Source organism: Meleagris gallopavo, chromosome 19 (assembly GCF_000146605.3).
Source record: "Meleagris gallopavo isolate NT-WF06-2002-E0010 breed Aviagen turkey brand Nicholas breeding stock chromosome 19, Turkey_5.1, whole genome shotgun sequence".
Lineage (NCBI taxonomy): Eukaryota > Metazoa > Chordata > Aves > Galliformes > Phasianidae > Meleagris > Meleagris gallopavo.
The window spans coordinates 5,868,197-5,883,672 of record NC_015029.2 but is presented as its reverse complement, the minus strand read 5'-3'; the positions used below and the strand labels follow the sequence as shown (position 1 = coordinate 5,883,672).

The 15,476-nt window shown below is 60.5% G+C and overlaps 2 protein-coding genes across 2 annotated transcripts; both read left to right on the top strand.

Moving 5' to 3' along the window:
- The first annotated feature begins 805 nt into the window (after nt 1-805).
- On the top strand, nt 806-12,238 carry FIBCD1 (fibrinogen C domain containing 1). The gene is given in 7 exon segments (XM_010720903.3): nt 806-4,233; nt 5,001-5,160; nt 5,840-5,976; nt 9,088-9,184; nt 9,653-9,714; nt 9,716-9,833; nt 10,042-12,238. Coding segments are annotated over 7 exon segments (1,308 nt in total). The 5' UTR covers nt 806-3,759; the 3' UTR covers nt 10,302-12,238.
- A 1,426-nt stretch (nt 12,239-13,664) lies between these two features.
- Nucleotides 13,665-14,246, top strand: QRFP (pyroglutamylated RFamide peptide). Its single transcript, XM_010720902.2, is given in 2 exon segments — nt 13,665-13,986; nt 13,989-14,246. Coding segments are annotated over 2 exon segments (405 nt in total). The 5' UTR covers nt 13,665-13,740; the 3' UTR covers nt 14,148-14,246.
- The last annotated feature ends 1,230 nt before the right edge of the window (nt 14,247-15,476 follow it).

The following is a 15,476-nucleotide window of genomic DNA, read 5'->3' as shown; positions in this document are numbered from 1 at the left end:
CCGCATCCCCCTCCGGCGCAGGGGCTGAGCGCTGGGCAGGCAGCGGGCGAACGCTCACACCCGGCTCGGATTGACTGCCGCACATTTTAACTGCTTAAATCACCTCTTAGAGGGGATTGCGAGTCCTGGCCGCGCGCTGCAGCCTCAGCCAGCTGCCTTCCTTATCTCCTCCGCTCCCCAACCTGCCACAGCCAAACGCCGGCTGGGTTTTGGGCAGAGGCCGGCGTCGCGGTGGGGCAGCGGTGCGTGTGTCGGAGGCTTTAGCAGGGCGGCTGCACGTGTGCCACCTCCTCCAGCCGGAGCCATTGGGGTGCGGGCGGCATCCGAACGTGGATCCGCGGCGCGCAGGCGGCAGGTAGGGGAGCGTGGCTGGGACGTGGGGCTGCCTCGCACCTGGTGTGGGGGGAACGGGCACGGAGCGGGGGGAGAGACGTGGGAACAGTGGGAGAAGGCGAAGGAGCTGGTCCCGACCGAGCCTGCGAGCTGAGGGATAGAATCTCCCTTCTTTCAGCTCCGTCTCCTGGCTTCCATCTGCACCCGCTGCTGAGGACAGGGGATCCCCAGCAGGACGCGCTCAACCCCGTGTCCATCGTTTCGTTTTCCCTCTTCCCTTTGGTGAGGGAAGTGCATTCGGGGCTGGGCGTCGCAGCACGGAGCTGCTTGTTCCTGCACGTCTTTGCAGAGGGAGCAGAGTTTGCTTCCAGCTCCCAGAGGCTCCAATGGAAGCCTGTCCCCGTGTGCGCTCAGCGCCGCGCCGCGCTGTGCTGTAGGAGCTCTGGGGAGAGCAGGCGGAGGGATGCAGCTCGGCTGTGCCGCGTCCGTGCCTGGGAACGAGCAGAGGAGCTGGGACGGGCAGGGTGCAGAGCTGGGCAGGAGAGCAGGTGGAAAAGGGCTGGAGCAGAGCTCCATCAGCCCAGTGGAGAAGGGACAGAGCAGCTGGGATGCACAGTGAGCTGCTCAAGCAAGCCGTGGGATGGACTGGCCCTTGCTGTCCTCCGGCTGGGCTCCTCTGGAGCCAGATGAACCTGGTAGGAGGGGGGGATGGCTGGGCTGCAGGGAGTGCAACCGAGGTCCTGCTTCATCCCTGGCTGGGACACAGCTCAGCGGCCCTGCCGGGTTACAAAGAGCAGTGCCTTTGGCTGGAATAAAGGACACCTCCTCCTTGAAGAGCATCCCCACGGCACAGCACAGTCTCTCCCACCACCACTATCCATTCTTGGCTCCAGCTCTGCTCCACCTGCCCGGGGACAAGCAGCCTTCCTCCCTCTGGCTCTGCTCTGGCTCTCCATACTGGATTTGCTGCTTCTGCACCCACATGGCTGCTCATGTGCCTGGGGGCCAAGGAGGACGAGTTGTGTGGTGGGGTGATGATGGCACCCCAGTCCCAGGATGCACACAGCCTGTGGGCAGCTCACACCACACAGCTCAGGTCCCGTGAGTTTAGGAACAGTGAGTAAGAGCAGCACCCTTGGTTCCAGCTCTGTCTCTGTGCTCTCTGTGCAAACAGAGAGCTGGGCTTGGCCTCAGCAATAGGCAGCAGTTCTGCTCCCCAGCCTGGCACTGCTGCCAGCAGATGTCAGATCGGAGGCCACCAGAATTCCTGGCATCCTGCACCCAGTCAGGACCTGTGCTGGGTTTTGCACTGCTGCATCCCTCTCAGCCCCAGCACCCTGAGCAGGTTTGCAGGGAAAGCTCTGCTCGCTCCTTGGGAATAAGCAGTGTGGGGACACTGGCATGTTGGCAAAGAGAACAGCAGGGTCTGTCAGCACAGGGATGACCTATGGCTGCTCAAAAGCAAGAAAATCTGTGAGCTCAAGGCCGTGCAATGGGCAGAAGAAAGCCCAAGAGCTCTGAGGAACGCGGTGCTGGCAGGGCTCCATGCTGGGCACTGGGCACAGTTTTGCTGAGCAGGGGGCACTGAGAGACCCCAACTCCAGCTCAGAGTGCTCCAGGTGCTGCCGGAGGACTTTCCCTCCTCTCCCACCGCAGGTTGCCAGGTAACACAACCCGCCAGCACAGCACTGGGGGACGGGAAAGGCTGTCACCACTCAGCATCTCATGGCTGCAGACAGAGGTGCGTGTTGGCAGAGGAGTCGTCCCCTCACTTCTGCACCCAGCAATGGCAGGAAGGTGACTGGGGCTGGAAGACTGGAAATCAGCAGTGTTCCCTGCTTGGATCTCAAATAACTCAACGTTTCCCTCTTCCCAGCAGCTGTCCTGTCCTTCTGCATCTGTGCTCGCGGAGTCCCAGCTGTCCCCGTAGGGCTGCCAGTGATGTGCATCTCTGCTTCCTTCTCCCACTGCCCCATCCTGTGGGGAGAACTGCCCCGGGGCTGAGCACCACGTGAAAAAACGCAGAGCAGCCCTTGGGCTGTGTGGGGCAGCCGTGCCCCCCCACCTCCCCGGCTGCCGCAGCCGTGGTCACCTTAATGCAAATGGTTGCGGGAGCGTGAATGAAGGGTGCTTGAAGGAAGGTGTCACTCCAGATAGATGTGCACGGGAGGGGACAGGGCTTGGGAAATCTTTGCAGATGCAGCAATTTTCTCCTCATTCCTGAAGAAAGTAGTCTTTGTCTCTCCAAATAGGCGGCTTTCTGGCAGCGCTGCTATTCCCTGTGACAGCTGCACCCGGGTCAGGGGAAAATCACCGCCCGTGTCCCGCAGGTGTAATGAGAAGGGGCCGGAGCTGATGGGTGGGTGGCAGCTCACACCCTCCGTGCTGATGGCTTTGCAAGAATGGCACTCACTGCACCCTGAGCAGCTCCTGCAGGCTGAGCAATCGCTCCTGCTCCTCCATTGGGCCACAATGGGATAGGATCACCCCAGAGAAGGGAGAAGCCCCACTGGGAACAATCCCCATTGCTGCTCAGCGGGGCTCCAGCTTCCCCACACCTCTGGGGACATCCCCCTCTCTCCCTTTGCTTTCCCTGCTGTCCACACTGCAGGGCACAGCACGGGGATTCTCCCTTTCCCTCCCTGCATTCCCACACTCCCAGGGCAGTGGGGAGCCCACCTGCACCTCCTGGGGCTGCTGTTGCTCACACTGAGCATTATGCCTTCAATAAAACATACACATGGCCACATGCTGCTCTGCTCACCCTCTTATTATTATTTCACACCTGTGGCTCCCAGGCGGTTTCAGCAGCTTTGCTGGCTGAGCTCACCCATGCCCTGTTGGAACCACAGGTTTCCCTGCTGTTCCCATGCTCCCTCCTGCAGCAGTACGCCAGGGTGCAGTGTGACCTCCCTCATTGCCAGAGCTGGAGCAGAGGAGCAAACCTAACCCAAAACCCCACATCCTGGCCTTTCCAGAGTCCCCTGGGCACAAGGATTGTCTTCTGGCATAGTTTTTTGGGTCTGCCCCAAATGAGGGCATGAAGACAAAGCCACCCTCCAGGCTCCACATAGGGACTAAAGCTGTGATGGACGTCTCTGCTTCCACTTCCTTTTGCTCCATCCATGGGCAGAAGTCCTCGGGGGATGAGCTTCATTCTCCATCCCATTGCCATGGCTGATCCCAGTCTTCTTGAGGGGTTGAACCCACCTCGTGGTGGAAGGGCACTGGGATGGGTCCATCTGGATGGGTCCTAATGGCCCCTCATGGCGATGGGTCCACCTGGATGGCTCCTGGTGGCACCTTGTGGTGATGAGTCCATCTAGACGGCTCCCAGTTGCACCTTGAGTGGGTTCTGATGGCCCCTCGTGGTGATGGGTCCGTCTGGATGGGTCCCGACATCCCCTCTCTCTGTGTCCCCAGAGGATGAGCTGTGGCTACGTGCTGTGCACCGTCCTGCTCTCGGTGGCCGTCCTCTTGGCAGTGACAGTGACAGGGGCCATCCTCTTCATGAACCACTACCACACACCCGTCACCGAGCCTCCCCCAGTCATCAGCACCAACCCCGAGGAGGCCAACGCGTTGGTGACCATCGAGAAAGCCGACAGCTCCCGCATCAACATCTTCATAGATCCCAACTGCCCCGACCCGGCGGGCAGTGTCGGGCGCCTGGAGGGGCTGCAGGGCTCCCTGCTGCGCGCCCTCGCCGAGCACGATGCTGAGGCCAAGGCCACCAAGGGCCAGCAGAAGGCCCTGCTGCTTGGTGTGGCCGACGAGGTGGCCAAGCTGGTGACACATGCAGCGCAACTGCGAGCTGACTGCGACGGCCTCAAGAAGGGGCACAGTGCTATGGGGCAGGAGCTCAGCGCCCTGCAGGGCGAGCAGGGCAGGCTCATCCAGGTGGGTCCTCATGTCCCCAAGGCATGGATCCTGTTCTTTATGCAGGGAAAAGCTGTGGTTGGGGGTTGGTAGGGTTTGGAGCTAGAACAAGTTCAGCTCCGTGCCCAAGGGCTGGGGGGTAGCTGCTTGGGGTCTCCGTGCTCTAGACCACACTGCGGGGGATGTCCCCTCTCTGCTCACCCTGGAACCCTGCTCACAAATAACCCCTCTGCCTCGTTCACCACCCCAAACCCACCAAAACCTTACCAGGGTAAGTCGGGGAGGTTCTGTTGGGCATCACAGTGAGATCCGGAGCATGGTTGGATGCTGAGCTCCGCGCCGTCCCTTCTGCACTCCACTCCCAGCACCACTGCTCTGCTCCTGCCTGCCCTCACCTCACAGAGCTCTCCCAGCCGGGTCACCTCGGGGGAAGGCAGAGCCTCAGGACACAGCTCCTCCCAAAGTCCCCGTGTCCTGGCTGCTCCTTGTCCCCAGCTGCCCGCAGGCTGAGCTCAGGAGCTCTCACTCCCAATGCACTGATGCATTGGACATCATCTGGGAGCAGACCCAGGGGAAAAACATCACCCAAAATACCGTGTGGGATCTGCCATGGTTCTGTGTCCCCACCTCGTACCCTGGCTGGGAAAGTTGCTCCTACAGCTGTTTGAAAACTGTGGGAGCGGGCAGAGCATGCATGGGGATGGATTTGTCACTTCCTTGGAGACACAAGGGTCTGAAGTTCCATTTAACCCCAACCCATCACCCCATCACATGTCTCCCACCTGCAGCTCCTCTCAGAGAGCCAGACCAACATGGCCCGGCTGGTGAGCTCAGTCAGTGATGTGCTGGACACGCTGCAGAAGGAGCGTGGCAGCGTCCGGCCCCGGCTCAAGGCTGACCTGCAGCGAGCCCCGGCACGGGGAGCACGGCCTCGGGGCTGCTCCAATGGTGAGAGATGAAACCTCGGCTCTGGGGAGGGTGTGCCATGGGGAGGGATGAGCCATGGGGCATCTCCCAGCTCTCTACCTGCCAAGAGGGGAGGGAGAAGGCAGTTGTGATGGGGAAAGCAGCCTGGAAAGACAGTGGATATGGTAGTGGGAGAAGAGGCAGGAGGGAGATGTGCCCGCAGAATGGGTCTCTCACCATGCAGCCCCCGGCCCCCCATAAAACAGCCCATGCAGCCACCACAAATCCACATTACTTCTGCCTGCTCCCAGCAACCATGAAGGAGGAGCAAAGCCAGAAGTGACCCTTCTCCTCTATTTGGGTGCAAGCACTGCGGGCACACTGTGCAGCACTGGGAGCAGTCACATTCATCATTGCTGCGCTGAGATGGGGCTGAGTAAGCTGCCCTGGAGCCACCAGCACTGCGCCCATGGCCACCTCCAGCCGTCAGCCCCCTGCTCTGCTGGGGTCCATCCTGCCCCAACCACCCCACAGGGACATGGGGACATGGGGACGGTCCCTGCATCCCTCCCAGCACCACTCAACCCGATCCCTGGAGGGAAAGGGAGGGAAAGAGCAAAGCAGCGAGGTTGGGAGCCTGAAGAAATGGCAAGCCTTGAAATTAGATCGTTAATTAACCAGCCTTCCTCTCTTCCCACCCCATCCCTGTGTCATGCTGCAGGCTCCCGGCCCCGGGACTGCTTTGACATCTATGTGAGCGGACAGCAAGAGGATGGGATTTACTCCATCTTCCCCACACATTACCCCTCGGGCTTCCAGGTCTACTGCGACATGACGACCGACGGGGGCGGCTGGACGGTGAGCGATGTCCCCAGGCTGGGATATAGGGGCTGTGGGTGGGAGATGTCACTCGGATGTGTCATGGGGATGGGGCTTGGCTGCAAGCAGGGACCTGGCGAGGGTTCAGCAAGCTGGAGCTTGGGGTTGGGCTGTTGGGTTGTGCCATGGTTGGAGCTCGTATTTCATGGCAATGGGGACATAGGGACCCCTACAGCACAGAGCCAGGTGCTGGTCTGGGGGCCACTGACACCCTGGCCTCCATCACACCCAACATCCCTCAGCCCCAACACGGAGGGCACAACTCGGTGGTGACCATCTCTTTCCTCCCCTTTTTATGGAAGCACAAAGAAAAGCTCCATGCACTCGCATAACCCCCCATAGTATCACCCACCCCAGCTCATTTGTGCACCACTAACGAAGGGGTGCCCGGGGGCACCTCTGCTGCAGTGCTGATTAACTCTCCCTGTCCGTTTCGCTTTGTGCCATGGCTGCGACAGCCCCATAATCACAGTAATGCAGCAGTGGGCGACAGGGGGACGCAGCCACCCCCCACCCCCAAGGTTCCGTTGGGTGCCCCCAGCCTGGGGGATGTTGAGCACAAAGCAGAGACCCCAGAGTGGTGAGTAGGGGTGACAGGCAGCCTCTCCATGAGGACATGGCCCAGCACCCCTCCAGCTGGGCGCTCTAGGAAATAAATCCCCACGATCTGCTTCCCTTAAGCAGCTTTGAGCGATGCCAGGAGGCAGCTTAGCCCCCCTTCCCCTCCCCTCCATTGCCTTCCAGGGGCTGATGAGCCTTCAGCCTCGTTCCACCCAGAGCCCACCCAAGCAGACCTGTACATCGGGTTCACATTGGGGAAACTGAGGCACAGCACAGCAACCCCACATCCTGGGGGTCAGAGAGGACAAAGAGGGGACACTGCAGTTCCCAGGGCGTAGAGGGTCCTTGCAAATCCCATGCACAACCTCCCCCAGCCACACACTCAAGAGCTGCCTGAAGAGCAGCCCAAGGTGATTAGCCAGACACTCAGAGGTTTATTTAAAGCTGCTGCAGCTGGGAAGGCTCCAGCGGGGCCAGAAGGGTGCAAAGAGAGCAATTGCACATCGTGAGCCCCAGCCTCGATGGGGGTCAAAGGACCAAAGCCTGTGCTGCATCCCAGCACTGTGGGTCAGAGCATCCAGAGCCCTCCCATCCCCCTGCCCCATGGCACGGCCCAGCCCGGCTCCCAGACGTCCCCATGGGCTGTGGAGGGGGGGGGAGGGCTCACCCATCCGTGGTGCTGATGCACATCGGGGACCGCGGGCTCCAGGTAAAGATTCTGTGGTACAGAGCCTGGGAAATTTCCCTCCCCTCCTCCTCTGGAGCCGTACTTCTGACATTTGGGCTTATTTGCATGTGGGTAGGTGGGTGGAAGCAGCTGAATCCATTTGGGTTCGGGAGCTGCTGAGCTAAGCCTTCAGCTGCAAGAGCTGTGGCAGGGGAAGATGGGGTCCACGCCCAGCCGCAGGGCCACCCGTCCCCAGCCGCGTGCCCGGCTCTCTGCCCCCAGCACACGGGAGCATCTGCAGCGCCTCTGCGCTGCCGTTAATTGCAGCTCGCCCAGGGCTGACCGCCTCGCAGCACGGGGCAGCACGCTGATATTCCCCTCCCGACCCTCCGCTCCTGGCGCTTTATGAAAGCAATAGCGGTGTGACGGAGGGCGGCAGCACGGCCTTCCCATCGCCTGAGGACGCTGCTTCGTGAGCCGGGCTCTTTGCAAACTCTCTGCGCTGTTTCATCGCTGCCAAGCTGCGCCTCAGCAGCTCCGCCCCGCGAGCAGCGGTGCTCTCCTCGCGGTGCCCGTGGGGACGCTGACCCCAGAGGAAGGTGGCACTCCTTTTTTTCTTCATTTTGTCCACTTTCCCGGTTCTGTGCCTTCCCAGTGCCTCCTGCCCCGCTCTGCTGAGCAGCCAGGCGGCGAGCCGGGGCGATGAATATTTCAGCCTAAGCTTTAAAGCGAGGAAGGAAATCCTTTTTGCTTAAGAGGGGGCGATGCATATTTCATGAGGAGGGAAGGAGCGGGCAGCCCGTGCTGTGAACACAGTCGGGCCCCGCTCCCCAGCCCCCCTCACCTGCAGTCCTGGCCCCGCTTCCCCTCGTGCGTCCCTCTGTGGACCCTCAGATCCCGCTCACCAAAACCCATCGCTTCCCTTCCCCGTCCCCAATGTGACGCATGAGGAGGGACCGCACACAAACTCGGGGTGCAGCTTTCCCAGCGCAGGGTGCGGGGTGCTGTGGGACTCCTGCAGCCAAATGTGGGGACCGTGGGGCACGCGGGGTCCTTGCGGTGCCGATCCCAGCCCTAAGCTGCCGACAGCTCGGTAATCACCGCGCCGCGCCGGGGCTCGGCTAATGAAGATGTGTCCCGTGCGCTTTCCCGAGCAATTGGCCTATTTACAACCTCGGGTCAAAGCCGATTAAATGAGAGAGCATCAGCATCACCGCTGCTGCCTTCCCTGCGCGGCACGGCGTGGGGAGATCAGCTCGGGCTCCCAGCCAGCCCCGCCGCCCCCTCACCCACCGAAAGCCCCTTTAAATGGGCTTAGCAGCAGCTTCTCAAACGCTCAGTGCAGGGATTAAAATTAAGGCTCTAATTCTAGAAGGTAAGTACAGCAGGATCGGCGCTGGACCCGCGCCCAGCTCCATCACAGCCGGCCCCAAAGCAGCCGGGCTCTGGGTGTCCCACGGGTGGGCACCGGGAAAAAAAACACATATGGGTGCTTCCAAGGGCAGGGGCAGCTCGGGGAGGTGGCCCAGCACACAGCGCTGCCTCCCTGCCGGCTCTGAGCATAGCAGCCGTGGGAGCGCAGCGCTCCGGGCCATCGCGCCGGCTCCGTTCTCCTCCAGGCAGGCTGGAGCGGCCAAGTTTAATGCAATTAATCCAGGGCTGGAGGCTTAATTATGTTCGAATGGTCAGGCGGGGAGCAGCGTTTTCTGGATCGTTGTCAATAAATCAATCTCGAAACTAAAGATAAAAGAGGACAAAACATATAGGGCGTGAGATGCTGATGAACAGAGCGCGGGGGAAAGGGGAGGAGAGAACAGCTGGGCTGAGCCCGGAGCTGCCCTGCCTTCCCTGTGTCTTCCCAGGTGTTCCAGCGACGGGAGGACGGCTCTGTGAACTTCTTCCGTGGTTGGGAAGCGTACCGGGATGGCTTTGGGAAGCTGACAGGAGAGCACTGGTTAGGTGCGTGGGGTGTCCTTTGCAAACAACTGAACCAATGCACTCCAATGGTCAAACCGATGCACCCGATGGCTGAGCCAGCACACCCGAATAGCCAAACCAATGCACCCTGATGGCCAAGCCGATGCACGCTGTGCCCAAAACAGTGCATCCAATGGCTGAGCCAAAGCACCCAGTGGTTGAGCCAGCACACCCAAATAGCCAACCCAGTGCACCCAATGGCCAAAACAGTGCACCCAGTGACTGAACCAATGCACCCCAACGGCTGAACCAGTACCTTTGTCTTGCATGCCATGGCCAGGCAGCCACAGGGAGTGCAGGCAACTCAAGAGTCATCGGTAGGCAGGCGAGCGGTGCTGCCATTTGCCCATGGGCTGCACACATGTCTTTGGCCAGGGCAGTGGGGGCTAGAAGTAGGGATCAGTGCATCCCAGGGACCCCCCTCTGCCCTGCTCACCCCACTCCATGTAGGGCTGAAGCGGATCCACGTGCTGACGGTGCAGGGCAGCTACGAGCTGCGCGTTGACCTGGAGGTACTTCGACAACGGCACCGCCTTCGCACATTATGGCAGCTTTGGTGTGGGACTCTTCTCTGTTGACCCCGAGGAGGACGGGTACCCCATCTCCATCGCTGACTACTCGGGGACAGCAGGTAGGGCCCCACAGGGGGACCATATCCCATCCCCGGAGCATCCACCGAGAGCTGGAAGCTGGAGGGTGGCTGTGGTTGAGTAGTGGTGAGCCCGAGTGCCCTATATGGCACCAAGAAGCTCCATTGGGGTGCACGGGGCTTTGGAAGCCACCCCGAGGGCAGGGATAGGGGTGGGGAGGGCCCTTCACGGCTCCTTTGCCTGCGGCAGGAGATTCTTTCCTGAAGCACAACGGGATGAAGTTCACCACCAAGGACCTGGATAACGACCACTCAGAGAACAACTGTGCGGCGTTCTACCACGGCGCCTGGTGGTACCGCAACTGCCACACCTCCAACCTCAACGGGCAGTACCTCAAGGGCCACCACAGCTCCTACGCCGATGGCATCGAGTGGTCCTCCTGGACCGGCTGGCAGTACTCCCTCAAGTTCACTGAGATGAAGATCCGGCCCGTCCGGGAGGAGAATTAGCGGATGGACCGAGCCCTTCCCTGACCCCTGCCCTTCCCACTGCCCCATGGTTCCTCTCTTCCTGGTGCACCCCATGCCACCATCCTGCCCTGGGGTCCTGTGGGAGCATCTCCCCACTGGGGACGATGGCTTTGTCCTGACCCCATGCCCTCTGCTCCCCACTGGGATGGGTGTCCCCTCCCTGGGCCACGCTCGATGCTTGCGGTGCAGTGGGGATTTGGGGAGCAGTGCATAAGGAGGGGAGGGGGCTGAGGGGCTGGAGACCATTTCTGGGGCACAGAGCCCCCACGGTGCTACTGAGGACAGGGAGGGCTCTGCTGGGTCGGTGCTCACACGAGTGCCGGTGGTTCCTTCTCTGTCTGCGAACATTCTCCTCTCTGTCTTCAAAGAGGACCCAAAGCACAGTGAGATCACAGGTTCATTCCTACAGACCTCACTGCCCCTGCTCGCGGAGCTGCACAGCACATGGGCACAGCACTGCAGGGATGGATGCCCACAGCCAAGCATGGCACAAAGCTGTGTGGTGGCATCAGCAAAGCAGAGAGCAGGAGGAAGAGGAGGAAGCAGGGAAGGCTCAACCCCCAGTACAGCTCTGCCTTCCCTGCACAGCTCCTGCCCCAGACACACGATGGGTTTTCTCCATCCAGAAGCTGTGACCTTGCCCTGTGTTTCAGCAGCACCCCCACAGACCCCCCGCCCGGCAACCTGCATTCATTTCCATCCCCGATGAGCCACGCTCCAGCTCTGGCTCTGCACCTGCAGATATTCAAAGCCTTTCGTTTCTTCAAATCCCATTAAGGTTTTGCAAAAAGCAGCCCTGAGTGGGGCTTAGCATCTGCAGGGCGCTGATAACAGGGCTGCATCCTCAGCCCACCAGGCACTGTGCTGTGCAGTCCCAGCCCTATAGGAATGGGAGAGGCTCCTACAAGGACTCCAATGGGAGCTTTTGTCCAAAAAAAACAATAAAGCTGGTGTGAGGGGAGGGGAAGCTGGGGCCCCCTGCACCTTTGCATCATTTCCCGCAGCACTGAGGATACAGCCCCACAACAGACCCCAACCCTATGGAGAACTTCTGGAGCGCCCTGAGGAGGGGAGGACAGACCCAGAGCTGTGCTGTGCGGGGACCCAAAGCACAGTGAGATCAAAGGTTCATTCCTGCAGCCACAGCTCTGCACTTCTCTACGTGCTCCTTTTTTTTAAGCCTTCCCCTGCTCTCATTCCACACTGGATGAACGCTTCCTCCTGCGGGCGATTCTCCATCCCTCTGCCCTATGGAGACTGGGGACACACGATGTGCTGGGACCACCCTGAGCCAGAGACATTGCACTGCTCACATCCAACCAAATCCACTGGGGGGGCTCCACACCCCGCAAAGGGCAGAGTCTGCAGGGCCGTGCCCACCTTTGCTGTTACTCACTGATTTCGGTGGGTCAGACATAGCCGGTTCGTACAGCATTCGCCTTCGGGAGGAAGGACCCAGAGCCCATGTGCGGGGTCCTTGTGGTCCCAAGCTCTGGATGGACAGGAATGGGGTGTTGTAGTGTGTTGGTAGCACTTCCCTGTGTCCTGCCCGTCCCACCCAGGACTCCCAAATGAGTTTGTTTTGCATTGCACGAGAGGTATTCCATACAACCCGAGATGATGGATTTTCCAGGATGAGTGCTGGGAGTGCACATGGCACTCAGTAACCCCAGGCTGGGATGAACCCACTCCCAGTGCCACCTCCCCGGGTGGCCATGGGGACATCGGGGACGGCACAGCTGCAGTCTGGTGCTGGGGACAAAAGGGGAGGTGTGTGGCTCCAGGGCTGGAGCACAGCCATGTCCCCCCCCGCGGCCGTCGCGTCGTGTTGCTGTGCCATGAGGTCTCCATTGTGTGTGAGTGGTGTCCAGCGCTGTCCATGTGGACTTTCTGAACTCCTTAATAAAAGGAACTCATCGTTACTGGCGTGCTCTCCTCTATGGTCATTGCACAAGGACACCACCAGAAGGACAGTGGGAGCTGGCAGCCCTTTGGGAACCCCATAGGGAACCCAAACCCAAGGGAAAGCCACAGTGTGCGGGTGGGCACAGCAGTGAGTGGGTCCCAGCTCCTTTCACCCACTGCTCACCCCTATCCCAAGATGTGGAGGGACAGCCAAATGCTGGGTGCTGGGGACCAGCTGGTGGCTGTGAGCATTGGCCAAGCAGGGTGGGAACAATTGGGGTTCTTTGTGTGGGGATGGGTCCTGAGTGGGTCTAGGAGTGCAGGAACATCTGTAGGGTCTGCACACCCATCTGGACCTGCAATGACAGGCACACATCGTGCTGCAGGTGGGAGTGCTCGTGTCCCCAACCAGCGTCACTGCCGCTGGCTCCAAGCCAAGAGCACGGCTCCTGCTCAGCCTCTCCTCCAAACGAAGCCACAAATGAAGGCGGCTCATTAACCCTGTTGTAGTGGCTTGGCCAGCCCCATCCCCTCTGTCCCCCCACCTCCCTGCAGCAGCCCAGCCTCCGGCAGGAGGCAATTAGCACCCGCAGGTATTTAATGGCCAGCTCAGCCAGGATGCACGCAGGGCAGCACAGAGCTGGGCATCGCCCAAGGCAGAGAGGTGAGTGATGGGGACAGCAGAGACATCCCTGGGCTGCAGGAGTGGGAACACCCCAGGATGGGATGGGGCTGGAGCAGGGCAAGGCGCTCCCTGTGTTTGGCTTTGTGCTGGGAGTGCCCAGATCAGGGGCAAGGTGGGATGGAGGCATGGAAAGCAAAGCTCATAGCAGGAGGGGACCCACAGTGCTTTGGGTTCAGAGGGGTCTGCAGGAGAGCAGAGCACCCAGGTGGGGCAGGTACCCCATCCCCCAACACCAGCAGTGATTTTTAAGGCAGCATCTCCTGAAAAAAAAAAATAATAATAATAAATTAAAACTCCATTCTCCCTCTCTGAAGTTTTGCAGAGCTGCCCAAGGTCACCCAGGCAGCGCTCAGCCCCATAAAGCAGAGCGATGGCTGCGAGCTCCTTCCCCTGCACGCATTAACGGGGCGCTGCGGGTGGGACCTGCACACTCAGAGCTGAGCACTGCTCAGGTGAACGCACTTAAGTCCTCCCTGCAGTGCTGCTAAGAGGAGCACGCGGCTGCAGCTCCCATCAGCTGCTCCCATCAACCTGCCCCGTTAACAGCCCCGAGCAGCCAACCCGAACCGTGCCAGGCCTGGCAGAGGACCAGGGGAGGGACTGCAGGGCTGTAGGCTTGTAGAGAGGAAGGGAGAGGTCAGGAGGAGAAAAGATGCAGGGAGAGCAGCTCAGCGAGAGTTTGTAGGGGAGCCGGAGCACTTTTCTAGCCTCTTTAAGGATGCTGCAGCACATACGTGGGTATCTGCCCCATAGCAATACTGGTACATAGAGGGGATGCTCCATAGCAGGGGATGCTCCACGGGAGGAAGCCCTTGATGCCCCCAACGGATGCTGAGCACTTTGCCATCTCTCTCCCTCCCTGTGTCCCCCCAGATGAGAGCATCCTACTCGCTGTCCTGCCTCATCCTGCTGAGCCTGGGGGCCTGCTGCCCACCCCGCGAGCACCGACACCCCGAGGATGTGCTGGAGCCACGCTGGCGAGGAGCGGTGGCTGAGGCCGTGGGTCCCTGTGGGTGGGCAGCCCCGATGCGGCGGCGAAGCGAGGAGCTGGGGACGCTGCTGGGCATCGCCCGGGTGGCTGCGGGGGCTACGGGCAGCAGCACGGCGGGGGCCCACGGGGACGGCAGGAGGGCTCGGAGAAGCGCGGCGGTGGCGGCACGCTGGGGGACCTGGCTGAGGAACTCAATGGCTACAGCAGGAAGAAAGGCGGCTTCGCCTTCCGTTTCGGGAGGTGAGGGCTGCGGAGTGAGCTGCATCCCCACCATTCCTGACGCCTCAACGTGGAGCAAAGGAATCTGCGGGGTGGCTGCTGGGGTGCCCTGGGGAGGGGAGGCACCGTGTTTGCTTTGCGCTCAGCCCTGCCCCACATCTCCCAGCCTCAGAGATGGAAGAAGAGGAGGAAGCCTTGCATCCCTTCCTCGGGGACGTGGCGTGTTGGCCGGGTCCCGGAGCTGTGCGTGCCATGCTGGGACTGCTGTTGAAGATAGAGGGAGGTGCGCTGCAGGGGGTGATGCTGCATGACAGCCCCCGTGGGGACAGCCCGATCACGGCCGTGGGTGTGGAGCAGTGCTCTGCGCTCTCCTTCCTATTAACGAGAAGCCCCTCCGGCAGCAAATTCTGCTTAGTGTCACACTGCCATTTGCATGAGTGAGCTCCTACGTGCCGATCCAGACACGGCAGCAGGACTGGAGAACATCTTACCCCTAAGACATCCACATACGAGCACGCAAACCTGCCCCGCACCGACCCGATGCAGCCAACCTGAGCGGGTGGCACAGCAGTGACTGACCTCCAGCATCCTTGTTCCCTCCTGCCCTCACCTCCATTCTCCCATCCAGCCCAGCAATGCAGGAACACCCAGTGCAGAGAGGCTGGAACAGCCCCGGGAGCCACAGCCCTGTGCTCCAGTGCCAAAGGCAGTTTGGGGAAGAGCCCCCCCAGCAGCCCCACAGCCATTCTGCCTTCTCCTTCAGGCAGATTTAGCACTGCCAATGCCAACGCTGCCCTTTGCTCCTGCTAAGGCCGAGGTGTCGGCAATCCCAGCTCCAGCTGCCTCGCTCAGGAAGTTCAGCACGGAATGATGCTCCTGTTTCAGTGCAGGCACAGAAGTGCAGCAGGGCAATTATTTGCAAGCGCTAAGTTGCACCCTCAAAACCAAAGGCTGCGTCAGGACTCCGGTGGGGAAAAAATAAAAATAAAAAATATCTATTAAAAAAAATCTGCCTCCAAGAGGTGCATCGAAACATCCATCAGACAGAGCACCCAGTGCAACAGGGCTGGATGGGCTGCGAGCAGCGGGGACAGGTGTCCATGGGTCAGGGATGTGGGAGGGCAGATGGACTGACAGATAGATGGACAGACAGAGCAGGGAGTGTGGGCATGGCAGGGATGCAGGTGGTGCTGAGTTTGGCATGGGGGGGGGCTGAGCATGGTCCCCCACTTCTGAGCTCTCCTCTGCTCCCCACGAGCCCCCCAGCAGCACAGGGGTGTGGGCGCACGGCTCTCCCCCAGTGCTGGGGATGGGAGGCTGTATCGATGTTTCTATGGCAACATTTCTTTCTTCC